This window comes from Panthera onca, chromosome Y, assembly GCF_046562875.1.
Source record: "Panthera onca isolate mPanOnc1 chromosome Y, mPanOnc1 haplotype 2, whole genome shotgun sequence".
Lineage (NCBI taxonomy): Eukaryota > Metazoa > Chordata > Mammalia > Carnivora > Felidae > Panthera > Panthera onca.
This window is the reverse complement of record NC_138358.1, coordinates 19,414,228-19,427,814: the sequence shown is the minus strand read 5'-3', so window position 1 is coordinate 19,427,814 and position 13,587 is coordinate 19,414,228. Positions and strand designations below refer to the sequence as shown.

At 36.1% G+C, this 13,587-nt stretch overlaps 1 protein-coding gene and 1 long non-coding RNA gene across 3 annotated transcripts in view; one reads left to right on the top strand and one right to left on the bottom strand.

Annotated features, from left to right (window-relative positions):
* The window catches only part of LOC145714917 (uncharacterized), a 44,850-nt gene extending 31,558 nt beyond the window's left edge, over positions 1-13,292 (bottom strand). For both annotated transcript variants that reach the window (XR_014137054.1, XR_014137053.1), the window contains exons 1-2: positions 12,928-13,292; positions 6,996-7,558 (exon numbers count right to left, since the gene is read on the bottom strand). This is a non-coding gene — a long non-coding RNA (uncharacterized LOC145714917). The remainder of the gene's footprint in view (positions 1-6,995; positions 7,559-12,927) is intronic.
* On the top strand, positions 7,084-8,828 carry LOC145714915 (heat shock transcription factor, Y-linked-like). The gene is given in 3 exon segments (XM_081794444.1): positions 7,084-7,526; positions 7,528-7,594; positions 8,058-8,828. Coding segments are annotated over 3 exon segments (1,200 nt in total). The 3' UTR covers positions 8,748-8,828.
* Positions 13,293-13,587: the final 295 nt, after the last annotated feature.

The window sequence follows — 13,587 nt, the reverse complement described above, 5'->3', positions numbered from 1 at the left end:
TATATGTTTTTTCTTCCTTTCTTCTTCTTATTTCTTCCCTTCTCTGGTCTGGTTATTCTGGTTATTGGCTTGTTTATGCAAACATATTTAATCTGTTCTCTTTACGCCTGTTTTATCTCCTTCTTTTTTATTTTCCTCTTTATGGTCCCTAGATAGGCCATATAGTTCTCTGCCTAGTCAATTTTATTTTCTTTCCTTTTCCTCTGCCCCTGTCATTGCTTTGTATGGGACAAGACCTCTTCCACCATCACTGTCCCCTTTCTGCCTCCTTTTCCCCCCAGGGCTACTTCAGTGAAGAAGTCAAAGCACACCTGATGTAGGGTCCAAACCTTCATTCTGCATAGGGAGACAAAGCAACCAGAGTCACAACAACAGAGAGCAAATAGCACACCCCAAAACACCTCCTGAAGGGCCAGGCCCTGGACAGTGTATGACCCCTTTTTAATATAATAGTTAGTGCTCAAGGGTGCAAGACACATAACAAGCTGCTAAAACACATTAGAGGCAGAAAACTAGCCAAAATGATGAAATGGAAGAATTCTCCTCAAAGAAATTCCAGGGAGATATGACAGCTAAAGAATTGATCAAAACAGATAAAAACAATATATCTAATCAATAGTTTAGAATAACAGTCACAAGATTCATTGCTGGACTTGAAAAAGGCACAGAAGACAGCAGAGAATCTATTACTGCAGAGACCAAGGAACTAAGAAACAGTCATGAAGAATTTAAAAATGCTGTAAATGAGGTGAAAAATTAACTAGATACAGTGAGAGTGAGGATTGAAGGGGCAGAGGGGAGATTAAGTGAAGTATAAGATAAATTAGGGAAAAAGATGAAGCTGAGGAAAATAGAGCTAAAAAAGTACTAGACCATGAAGGGAGCGTTAGAGAATTAGAGAACTAACTAACTAACTAACTAACTAACTAACTAACTAACTAACTAACTAAGTGATTCAATGAAATGTAATAATATCTGTGTCATAGGAGTTCCAGAAAAAGAACACAAAGGGGCAGAAGGTTTACTTGAACAAACCATAGCTCAGAACTTCACCAATCTGGGGAAGGAAACATTGAAATCCAGGAGGCACAGAGCACTCCTTTCAGCCCTAAAAGGGATCGATCTTCTCCATGACATACCATAGTGAGGCTGGCAAAATACAAAGATAAAGAGAGAATTCTGAAAGCAGCTAGGGACAAATGGGTCTTAACCTATAAGGGTAGAACATAACAGTAGTAGCAGACCTATCTACTGAAACTTGGCAAGCCAGAGGGAATGGCAGGAAATATTCAATGTGCTGAATAGGAAAAATATGCAGCCAAGAATCCTTTATCCAGCAAGCCTCTCATTCAGAATAGAAGGAGAGATAAAGGTTTCCTAGACAAACAAAAACTGAAGGAATTCATCACCACTTAACCAGCCCTGCAGGAGATCCTAAGGGGGACTCTGTGAGTGGAATGTTGCAAAGATCACAAAGGACCAGAGACATCACTATAAGCATGAAATCTACAGGCATCACAATGACACTAAATCCGCATCTTTGAGTAATAATGCTGAATGTACATGGACTAAATGCTCCAATCAAAAGATGCAGGATATCAGAATGGATTAAAAAAAATCCATCTATAAACTGTCTACAAGAGACCATTTTAGACCTGAGGATACTTTCAGATTGAAAGCAAGGGGATGGAGAACAATCTATCATGCTACTCGATGTCAAAGGAAAGCTAGAGTAACCATACATATATCAGACAAATTAGATTTTAAACTAAAGGCTGTAATAAGAGATGAAGAAGGGCATTATATAATAATTACGGGGTCTATCCATCAAGAAGAGCTAACAATTATAAATGTTTAGGCACATAATTTGAAAACACCCAAATATATAAATAAATAAATCACAAACATAAGCAATCTTATTGATAAGAATATGGTAATTGCAGGTGACTTTAATACTCCGCTTACAACAATGGACAGATCATCTAGGCAGAAAACCACTAAAGAACAATAACCCTGAATGATACACTGGACCTGATGGACTTGACAGATATATTCAGGACTTTTCACCCTAGAGCAGCAGAATATACATTCTTCTCGAGTGCACATGAACATTTTCTAAGATAGATCACATACTGGGTCACAAACCAGCCCTCCATAAGTATAAAAGAATTGAGATCATACCACGCACATTTTCAGATCATAATGCTCTGAAAGTTGAAATCAACCACAGGAAAAGGTTTGGAAAACCTCCAAATGCATGGGGTAAAAGAATATTCTACTTGGGTCAATGAATGGGTCAACCAGGTAATTGGAGAAAAAATTTTATTTCATTTTATTTTATTTTATTTTTTGCATTTTATTTTTTTTTAATTTTTATTTTTTTTAATATATGAAATTTAATGTCAAATTGGTTTCCATACAACACCCAGTGCTCATCCCAAAAGGTGCCCTCCTCAATACCCATCACCCACCCTCCCCGCCCTCCCACCCCCCATCAACCCTCAGTTTGTTCTCAGTTTTTAACAGTCTCTTATGCTTTGGTTCTCTCCCACTCTAACCTCTTTTTTTTTTTTTCCTTCCCCTCCCCCATGGGTTTCTGTTAAGTTTCTCAGGATCCACATAAGAGTGAAACCATATGGTATCTGTCTTTCTCTGTATGGCTTATTTCACTTAGCATCACACTCTCCAGTTCCACCCACGTTGCTACAAAAGGCCATATTTCATTCTTTGGAGAAAAAATTTTAAAATATATGGAAGCAAATGAAAATGAAAACACCACACTCCAAACCCTTTGGGATGCAACAAAGTCGGTCCTAAGAGGAAAATACATTGCAACCCAGGCCTATCTCAAGAAACAGGAAAAATCCCAAATACAAACTCCAAGAGCACTAGAAGCAGAACAACAAAGAAACTCCAAGGCCAGCAGAAGAGGAGAAATAATAAAGATTAGAGCAGAAATAAATGATCTAGATCAAACAAAACAAAAACAGAAACAAAAACAAAACAGTAGAACATATCAATGAAACTAACAGCTGGTTTTTTGAGAAGATAAAGAAAATTGTTAAAACCCTAGCCAGATTTCTCAAAACAAAAACAAAAACAAACAAACAAACAAAGAAAAACCAGAGGACCCTAATAGATAAAATCACAAATGATAATAGACCTACCACAACCAATAAAAGCAATTATCCCAGAATACAATGAAAAATTATATGCTAACATACTTGACAACCTGAAAGAAATGGACAAATTCCACCCTTGACACACACACTACCAAAACTCAAATGGGAAGAAATAGAAAACTTGAACAGACCCACAACTAGTGAAGAAATTGAATCAGTTATCAAAAATCTCCCAACAAATAAGAGTCATGGGTCAGATGGTTTCCCAGGGGAATTCTACCAGACATTTAAAGCAAAGCTAATACCTATCCTTCTCTACCTGTTCCAAAAAATAGAAATGGAAGGAAAGCTTCCAGACTCATTTATGAGGCCAGCATTACCTTGATTCCAAAACTAGACAAAGACCCACTAAAAAAAAAAAAAAAAAAAAAGGAGAATTACAGGCCAGTATCCCTGATGAACATGATGCAAAAAATTATCAACAAGATACTAGCAAATCAAATTCAACAGCATATAAAAGGAATTATTCACCATGATGAAGTGGGATTCATTCCTGGGCTGCAGGACTGGTTCAATATTCAAAAATCAATCACTGTGACACATCCTATAAATAAAAGAAATGATAAGACCCATACGATCCTGACAATAGATGCAGAAAAAGGATCTGACGAAATATAGCATCTTTCTTAATAAAAATCCTCAAGAAAGTCGGGTTAGAAGGAACATAAAAACCATATAAGAAAAGCCCACAGCTAATACCATCCTCAACTGGGAAAAACTGAGAGCTTTCCCCCCGAGATCAGAAATACAACAGGGATGTCCACTCTCACCACTGTTGTTTAACATAGTGTTGGAAGTCCTAGCATCAGCAATCAGATGACAAAATGAAATGAAAAGGCATACAAATTGCAAAGAAGAAGTCAAACTTTCACTTTTCACAGATGACATGGCACCCTACATGGAAAACCTGAAAAACCCCACCGAAAAGGTGCTATAGCTCATACATGAATTCAGCAAAGTCACAGGATACAAAAATCAATGTATGGAAATAAGTTGCATTTCTATACACCAATAATGAAGTAACAGAAAGAGAAATCAAAAAGTCAATCTCGTTAACTTGTACTAAGTTCTTGTATGGTTCTTGTGCTAAGAACCACAAAATACCTAGGAATAAACACAGGCAAACATGTGAAAGATCTGTATGGTGAAAACTATAGAAAACTAATGAAGGAAACTGGAGAAGACACAAAGTAATAGAAAAACATTCTATGCTAATGGATTGGAAGAATAAATACTGTTATGTCAATGCTACTCAAAGCAATCTACACATTCAATGCAATCCCAATCAAAATTGCACCTTCTCAAAGCTAGAACAAACAATCCTAAAATTTGCATGGAACAACAAAAGACCCCAAACGGTCAAAGTAATACTGAAGAAGAAAACCAAAGTGGGAGGCATCACAATTCCAGACTTTAGCCTTTGATCATCAAGACAGCATGGTGTTGGCACAAAAACAGACACATAGACCAATGGAATAGAATAGAAACCCCAGAACTGGACCCACAAAGGTATGGCCAACTAATCTTTGACAAAGCAGGAAAGAGCAGCCAATGGAAAAAGAGAGTCTCTTTAACAACTGGTGCTGGGACTACTAGAGAGCAACATGCAGAAGGATGAAACTAGACCACTTTCTTACACCATTCACAAAAATAAACTCAAATGGATAAAAGACCTAAATGTGAGACAGGAAACCATCAAAACCCTAGAGAGAAAACAGGCAACAACCTCTTTGAACACAGCTGTAGCAATTTCTTGCTCAACATATGACCAAAGGCAAGGGAACTAAAAGTAAAACTGAACCCTGGGACCTCATCAAGATAAAAAGCATCTGCACTGCAAAGGAAATGATCAACAAAACTAAAGGCAACCAATGGAATGGGAAAAGATATTTTCAAATGACATATAGGATAAAGAGTTAGTATCCAAACTCTATAAAGAACTTACCAAACTCAACATCCAAAAAACAAACAAAAATGAATAAATGGGTAGAAGACATGAATACACACTGTTCCAAAGAAGACATCAGATGGCCAAGAGACACATGAAAAGATGCTCAACATCACTCATCATCAGGGAAATACAAATCAAAACCATATTAAGATAACACCTCATACTGCTCAGAGTGACTAAAATTAACAACTTAGGAAACCACAGATGCTGGAGAGGATGTGGAGAAACCCTGTTGCAGTGTTGGTGGGAATGCAAACTGGTGTTGCCGGTCTGGAAAACAATGGGGAGCTTCCTCAAAAAAATTAAAAATAGAACTACCTTACAACCCAGCAATGGCACTACTTGTAATTTATCCAAAGGATACTAGAGTGCCGATTCATAGGGGCACATGTACCCCAATGTTTGGAGCAGCACTTTCCACAGTAGACAAATTATGGAAAGAGCCTAAATGTCCATCAACTAATGAATGGATAAAGAGAATGTGGTTTATACAACAGAATACTACTTGGCAATGAGAAAGAATGAAATCCTTGCAGCAACGTGGATGGAACTGGAAGGTATTATGCTAAGTGAAGTAAGTCAGGCAGAGAAACACAAACAGCTTATGTTTTCACTCATATGTGGATCTTGAGAAACTTATCAGAAGACCATGGGGGAGGGGAAGGAGGAAAAATAATTACAGAGAGGGAGGAAGGCAAACCACAAGAAACTCTTAAATATAGAGAACAAACTGAGGGTTGATGGGGGGTGATGGGGGGAGAGGGGAAAATGGATGATGGGCATCGAGCAGGGCACTTGTTGGGATGGGTGCGAGCACTGGGTGTTGTATGTAAGCCAATTTGACCATGAATTATATTTTACAAAAAGAAACATTTTTCCACATAACCTCTTTATTATAAGTATTTTTGATATTGCAATAAGAGCAATATTGCCCTGAGACACACAAACAAATTTATTTTACTTATAACAGTGTCTTGTTACTTTTCCTCTCCCACTTTTTAGGATCTTGTTGATGCTAGATCTACTGCTCTCTGTTAAAGCCTTTTACTTCATGACTATCTCACAGGTCCAGACATTCTAAATAAAATCATATGTATTCTACTAATATTACTATGGAAATGTATTTGATATTGTTTAACCCAGACTACTCACATAAGATACACAGATAAGTTAACTTTATATTCAGAAACCTAATTCTGTTTTATTTTAATTAGTGATAAATTCATTGCACTGTTAAAAATTGGGGCAAAACACACATTATGTAAAAATAACCATTTAGAAAGATACAATTCAGGACTATTTGTATCTTTGAAATGTTGTACAATATCACCTCTCTAGTTATTAAACATTTTCATCAGCTTAAAAAGAAACCCTTCATATAGTATTTTCCATTCTCCTTTCACCTGGCCCATGGCAACCACTAACCTGTGGTCTTAAAGGTTATGCTTTTTTTAAAAAAATACAGGTTTCACAGATTTAAGTTCCAAACGGACAGAGTTTTTAAAATCTTTTGTTTTATTCATTGTTTACACTTTTCTTTTACCAGATTTTATGCTACTGGCAGCAATCTAGAAAGAATTGTATTTACAAGGAAGGAAATCATTTTTAGTTCAGGGTCTAAATATAATTATGTATGTATTTATTTAAAAGATTCTGTAAGAATGAGGTTTTGCAGATCTCATATTTTTGTCAATATCTCAGTTAATGTTATTTGGCCTGTTTTATTTTAACTGAATATATTTCATACAGTAAGAAGGAAACACTCTGTCTGAATGTTACCCTTTAATTGCTAGGAGACCAGGCATCTTGTGATGTCACAACTACTGAGGTGGAGAACCATTGTGATGGTCTGGATACATTACCTGTGTAGGCACGCCAAAGCAGCAGCTGAAGCTGCAGTGTTCAAAACCATGCAGATGACAAACATAGCTGAAAGAAACCTTATTTGAGATGGCACATGTTTCTTCAGAAATTCAAGATGGTTCTCCTAAAGATGGATCGACTAATTCTGCAGCCTCTGTTAGATCTCCTTTGTGGGATCCCACATTGACTGGGGATTTGGACCTAAGGTCTATGATTGAAGAAAATGCTTTTCAGGCTTTGTCAGGAGAATCCTTAATAAAAAGACCACGATACACATTTTGTGTCTCTGAACCAGACGAAGATAATGATTTTCTTTCTCTGACTTTTCCCAGAAAACTTTGGAACATAGTTGAAAGTGATCAATTCAAATCAATTTGGTGGGATGAGAATGGAACTTCAATAGTGATTGATGAGGAACTCTTCAAGAAAGAAGTTCTGGAGAGAAAGGCCCCTTTCAGAATATTTGAAACTGGAAGTATGAAGAGTTTAGTTCGCCAGCTTAACCTGTATGGATTTAGTAAAATGCGACAGTTTCCAAAGATCTGCTTCTCTGGCTGATTTTCTGGCAGAGGAAAAAGAAGTATCTGTTTTAAGCAAGGTATTCAAAAATGTTATTGCTTATATATGAAATATATAAAATTTTACTTCATACATCAGTAAATATGTTCATAAATATAGGCTGCAACTAGGTCTTTAAAGTTATATGAAAAAGTTTAAAAATACTTATTAAAAATTAAGGATACCTTAGGCATGAATCATTCAGCATTATAAGAAACTGTGCTAGCAACTTTGACCTTTATCAATAAACTCCTATCTAAATAAGCTACTGAAGCCATTTAAAGTGGTATTCACTGTTAGTTGTAAGTAACAGTTACATTTTCACAACCATAATTAAATGTTTATTTCCAGTAAGTAATTTTTTTAAAATACTAACAATGTACATGTATTATTGATGACTTTATGTGATGAAACTAAGTCAAAATTTCATAAATTAAATCTGTTATCCTCTCTTGTATCTTCACTGAAGAATGTCACTAAATAACATTCTCCTTTGGTTTTAGTTACAGTTCTATCATAATCCAAATTTTAAACGAGGCTGCCCTCAACTTTTAGTAAGAATGAAAAGAAGAGTCGGGATTAAAAATGCTTCCACAGTATCACTAGTTCAAGATTTCAACAAGAAACCATGCAGAGCTGAGGGTAATGTGCATAGTCCTAATTCTGGTTTTGTTGCTGAAACTAGTGGAGAAAGGGCATTGTCAACCTCCACAAATTTAAATGTGCCCCTGATAAGGAAGCGTCCTACTATCCAGAGAGTTGCTAATACAACTGCCCCCATGAGAAGTGATCTTTCTCCACCGTCATCAATGTCAGCTAGGCCGTCAGAACAAATGGTAATGGATCAGCATGCCATTTTAAACCAGTTGACCACTTTTCACATGCATTCACGTGACAGCTACACTCAAGCAAATGGCCACATTGTGAACTTTGTTACAACTACAACTGCTACATCTCAGTATGGCATCATATCTCCCTTACAGAACAGTTATTTTGGAACAATGGTGGAGCCTTGCACTTTTCCAACTAGATATCCTGCTGTGTCAGCCAGTGAGGTTCGTTTTTCTAACCCTCAATCACCAAGCAACCAATGGTTCTCAATGCCAATGATAGCTGATACTTCTGCTGCCTCACTTGCAACGTCAACTCATCAACCGTCTTCATCCTATGTACATCATCCTGATTACAAGTGATCTATCAAAGGACTACCAGATAATACAAGAAAACAAAGATTAAAATTTATTGGCAAATGACCAAATACGGAAATTCTCTTATTTGAACAACAAAATTACATGTTCACCTTTATGGTTTCATTTTGTTTATTTTTGAAATAATTTAGAGTAAAATCCTTTGTTATTTATTTATTGTACTTATTGGCCATTTGATAGTACTACTTTGACATGCCTCCTAAGTAAATTATGTCTAATCAGCTTTTTAAAAAAGACATGAGGAGCAAAGGAAAAGAAGCCAAAGTTATGTAATTTCTGAAGCAGTCCACGATGAATCAAATAAAGCCATATATTAGGATGACAGGGAAGGGATACATGTAAGTGAGCTCTAGAAGAGGCAAATACAAAGAATTTAGTATTCTCTCAATTACATTCTCCCAGTCATGTAGAAGAGTCCTTGGATTTTAGTTGGTAAAGGTTGTCTTCATTAAAAAATGCGTTCATACTGGAAAGCATAGCATCTTCTCACTAGTGCAGCAACCATTATACATCACTGGAATAATAAAGATCACATCATGCAGTAATGAATTGCAGCAATCAAGGTGTTGTATAATTTTACAATTGGTATTATCTAGGACCTGTTTGTTGCTCTAGTGATCTCAAAACATTCCAGCTTGTTTGTGCCTTTATTTCCTTCTCGCATGTGTTCATCTTTTATATCTTCTAATATAAACCTTTATGTTGTTTTCTTGTTCCATCCAAAGCCTATTCCATGCTTCATTCCTTATGCTGTTATTTAATGCCTTGTTGATTCTGAGCCCTGAAATTCAGCACAGGTAACAAATCTATTAAAGAGGTGACATCTGTTCACCTTAGTAGGTTCACATGTTTGTGTTCACCGTCCATTTTGAGCTATATTTAGACAGTCTCTTTTTAGCTATGCCAATTCTCATCAGACAAATTTGGCACCAGCTCCTTCCTTGGTTAGAAGTCTCTCTCTTGAGTTACTGGACTACTACTTTCATCAATCCAGCATATGCATCACCTCTTCCAAGTTGTTTCCTGTCAAATGCCTTTTCCTAGTCAGTCATGGACATCAGTACAGACTGATCACAGTGACTCCCATACAATATATTTTTACATGTATGTTTCTGAATGAATGGTGGCTTAAGCCAATCAAAATTATTTTTGTAACTCCTATGTCCTTCACTACTGCCATAATTCGTAATTTTCTCTTTACTCTTCACTGGAAAGTTTCTTAAACGGTAGATCACAGTAGTGTACAACAGTATCTAGTACACTAGATAATAACTTTGACATAATGAAACTAGCATCACTCCATACACTGTTAGTTTCCTGTTATTTGACCGTTATGCAAACTTGATACTTCGGGTAATACCACTGTAAAGGACTTTATCCTTTCTGTTTCACTGAAATATATGTATTATTTCTCTGCCTCTCTCACCATTTCTTCTCCAACTTCAGCTTTCACAAGTCTTTCCCTGAGAAAATTTGTGATACACTTACCAACTCTTTATGTATAGCAGTATCACAACTATTGCACTGAAGTGCATTACTGACGAAATTCATCCACTTAGTCCTATGAGATAGCTGAGACTGCGATGGAATACAGATCCGAACATCCAGAGGTCCCAGATGGCAACACATTTTTGTCATCGCACACCATATACATATATTTTCAAATTGTGCCCACACAGGAAAAGTTTGGAACTATTGCTCCATATAGGAAATCCTGACTTCTTCCTGGGGTTTCATGACAATAAAATGGTTATCTATGCCCATTAAGTCTTTAATCATTAGTTTTCGTTCTCAGATGTTTAATTATAGAGAATATAGTTCAACAACATGTTTAATGTACATGAATGTTTCAAGAAAAAATTGAGTCCTAAAATAGTAAAAAATTTAAAAAAAGATTTAAGTGGCATAAATGGAGAACATTGAGACAACCAAAAGAAAAATAATAGCAGGATGGAGGAGATGGTTAGAATATGGAATTGAATACAGCGAGAGTAAATCCAGAATAAGGTGTCAGATAAAAAAAAAGAATGAAAAGTAAATGAGCAAATGCAGAAAACAGGTAAGCATGACTTCACTATCCTTTTCCTACGTGCCCCAAGTCTTTCTACCCTCAAGTATAATACAACATGGTTTCAATATAATCCTCAAGTCACAGAATATCTTAATTTACAACTTATTGTAAGGTGTCTTGAGATTGAGGACAAAGTATATCTTTTAAACATTCTTCTTATTTAGGTTCTCACGAGTTTAAAATCACTCAACTGCAAAGATAACTTCCAACATTTGGCCCAAAAAGAATACTACAGCTGTTCTATGGAAGAAACAAACATACTATTCCCTATGCATCCCATAAGTACAACTAAAATTCTTGGGTGTTACAAATTTTGTAAAAAGACTCTGAAAAGTGGAGAAAACAAGTATATTAAAGAGGAACTGAGAACCAGGGCATGATGAGATGGTAAGTTCCCTGGATTTGTGTGTGTGTGTGTGTGTGTGTGTGTGTGTGTGTGTGTGTATACAAGTATGTCTTTGTGCTTGTGTGTGCCTGTGAGAATGTATCTTTAAGTGTGTACCTAGATTTTCCTTTTGCCTTTTGTATCACAGACTTGGTCCTAAAGAAACCCAGAAATGCAAATAGGCACAGATCAAAAATACCCCTAATAAAGACTGCTTTCTCCATTCAAGGTTAGGAAAGGGGTGTCTTACAAAAACAGAAAACTGTTAGACAATAATACTATAGTTTATCCAAGCACAAAACTCTGGACAAACTTCTCACCAAAGCCAGCAAAGCCTAAGTCGGACCTTAGAATTCCATTGCATCAAACAATAATAAGGGCCCCAACTCATCGCTGGGGTAGTACCAGAAAAGCCTGAGCAGAGAACTGGCGTTTTCAATAGTTCCATGTATTAATAAGGCACCCCTCTTTTCTTAGGTACCAGTAAGGCCTGCAGGGAGTAGGCCACTGCTTACTCATCAATAATAAGTAGCTCTCTCCCCTCAAGTATCAAGAGTAGCCAATGAGGAAATCTGGAATTCCGTCCCCACATGGCAGGACATCAGTTTCCTGTTGGAGTGGTATCACATAGCTAGCTACAAGAGAAGGACATTAGAACAACATCCAGAGTTTCAAAAAATACCCTAAATTTCCAAGTTTCAAATAAAAAAAATCACTCATTGTGTCAAGAAACAGAAAGCTCTCAACCTGAAAGAAAATTTAGAAGTACCAACAGAGAAATACCAGAGAACCAGTATTAATCTGACTAAGGCTTTAAAGCTGCCATCATAAAATGGCTTAAATGAGCAATTTTGAACATACTTGAAAGTAATGAAAAAGTAGAAAGCATAAGTATATTTAATGTCAGAAAAAAAGAACCAATGGAAATTTTAGAATGCAATGTAATACAATTAAATTATATAACACTATCTGAGCTGGTGCTAAATGTATGTAAAGCAATCATTTAAGACAACTATAAACAGCAGAGTGCTAAGTGATTTAAAATAAGGTGTCTACATTTCACTCAACCTGGCAAAAAAAAAAAAAAAAAAAAAAAGGTCCAGAAAACTACATAATGAAATACACACACACACACACACACACACACACACACACACACACACACACACACACTGTGATAGCTAGAACAGCCACTAAAGAAGATATACAAAGAGAAACAATGAAAACAACACTCTAAGTATATAAGAAATTCATTTCAATATAAAAATACGTTTTAAAATTAAAAAATGGAAAAACTATACTATGCAAGCATTAATCAAAAGAAAGTAAAAGTAGATATATTGAGAACAGCTGACATAAACCAGAGAAAAGAAAATTACCAGAGATTAGAAAACAATATTACGTAATAATAAATGAATAATTCGTCATGAAAAACAGCAGCAGTCTGGAATGTTTATGAACCTAGAAACAGAGTAAATAAGTAAACCTTAAAAGAACTAAAAGAAATAGATAGTACAGTTGAAGAGTTGAACATTACTCTCTGAATTCAGAGAGCTAAGCAGAAAAGCAGCAAAAATGCAGAACTCAACAACACTATCAACCAGTGCAATATAATCCACTATTATTGAACACTCTCTCTAACAGACAATATTTTTTTTCAAGGGACCATGGGACATATTCATGATACCATAAAACAAACTTCAACAAACCTGAAATGCCTGAAATCAGGCAGTGTGTTGTCCAACTCCATTGGAATCAAAGTAGAACACAGCAAGAGATAACAAGAAAATTTGTTGCATACTTGGAAGCTAATCCATGGGTCCAGCAATAATCTTTAGGTAAGCTAAGGGTGAAAGAAGAAGCAACAGAGGAAATAAAATAATGCACTGAACTAAAAAAAATAAAATAAAATAAAAGTACAACATATCAGATCAGATGCAGGCAAAGCAGTAGTAAGAAGAAAATTTATGACATTAACTGCAAACATTAGAAAGGAGGAAATGTTTCAGTTACTAAACTCCCTCTTCAAGAAACTAGATTGAGAGGAAAATAATCCAAAACAAACAAACAAACAAACAAACAAACAAACAAACAAAGGAGATAAAATAAGTTATCAATGAAACACAAGAGAGAAAAATAGGAAATAAAATGAAACAGAGCTTGTTCTTTAAAAAGAGAATCAGGGGCATCTGGGTGGCTCAGTCTGTTAAGTGTCTGACATTGGCCTAGGTCATATCTCATGGTTGGTGAGTTTGAGCCCCTGGTCGGGCTCTGTGTTGACACCTTGGAACCTGAAGCCTGCTTCAGATTCTGTGTCTCCCTCTCTCTCTGCACTTTCCCCCTTGTGCTCTCTCTCTCCCTAAAAACTA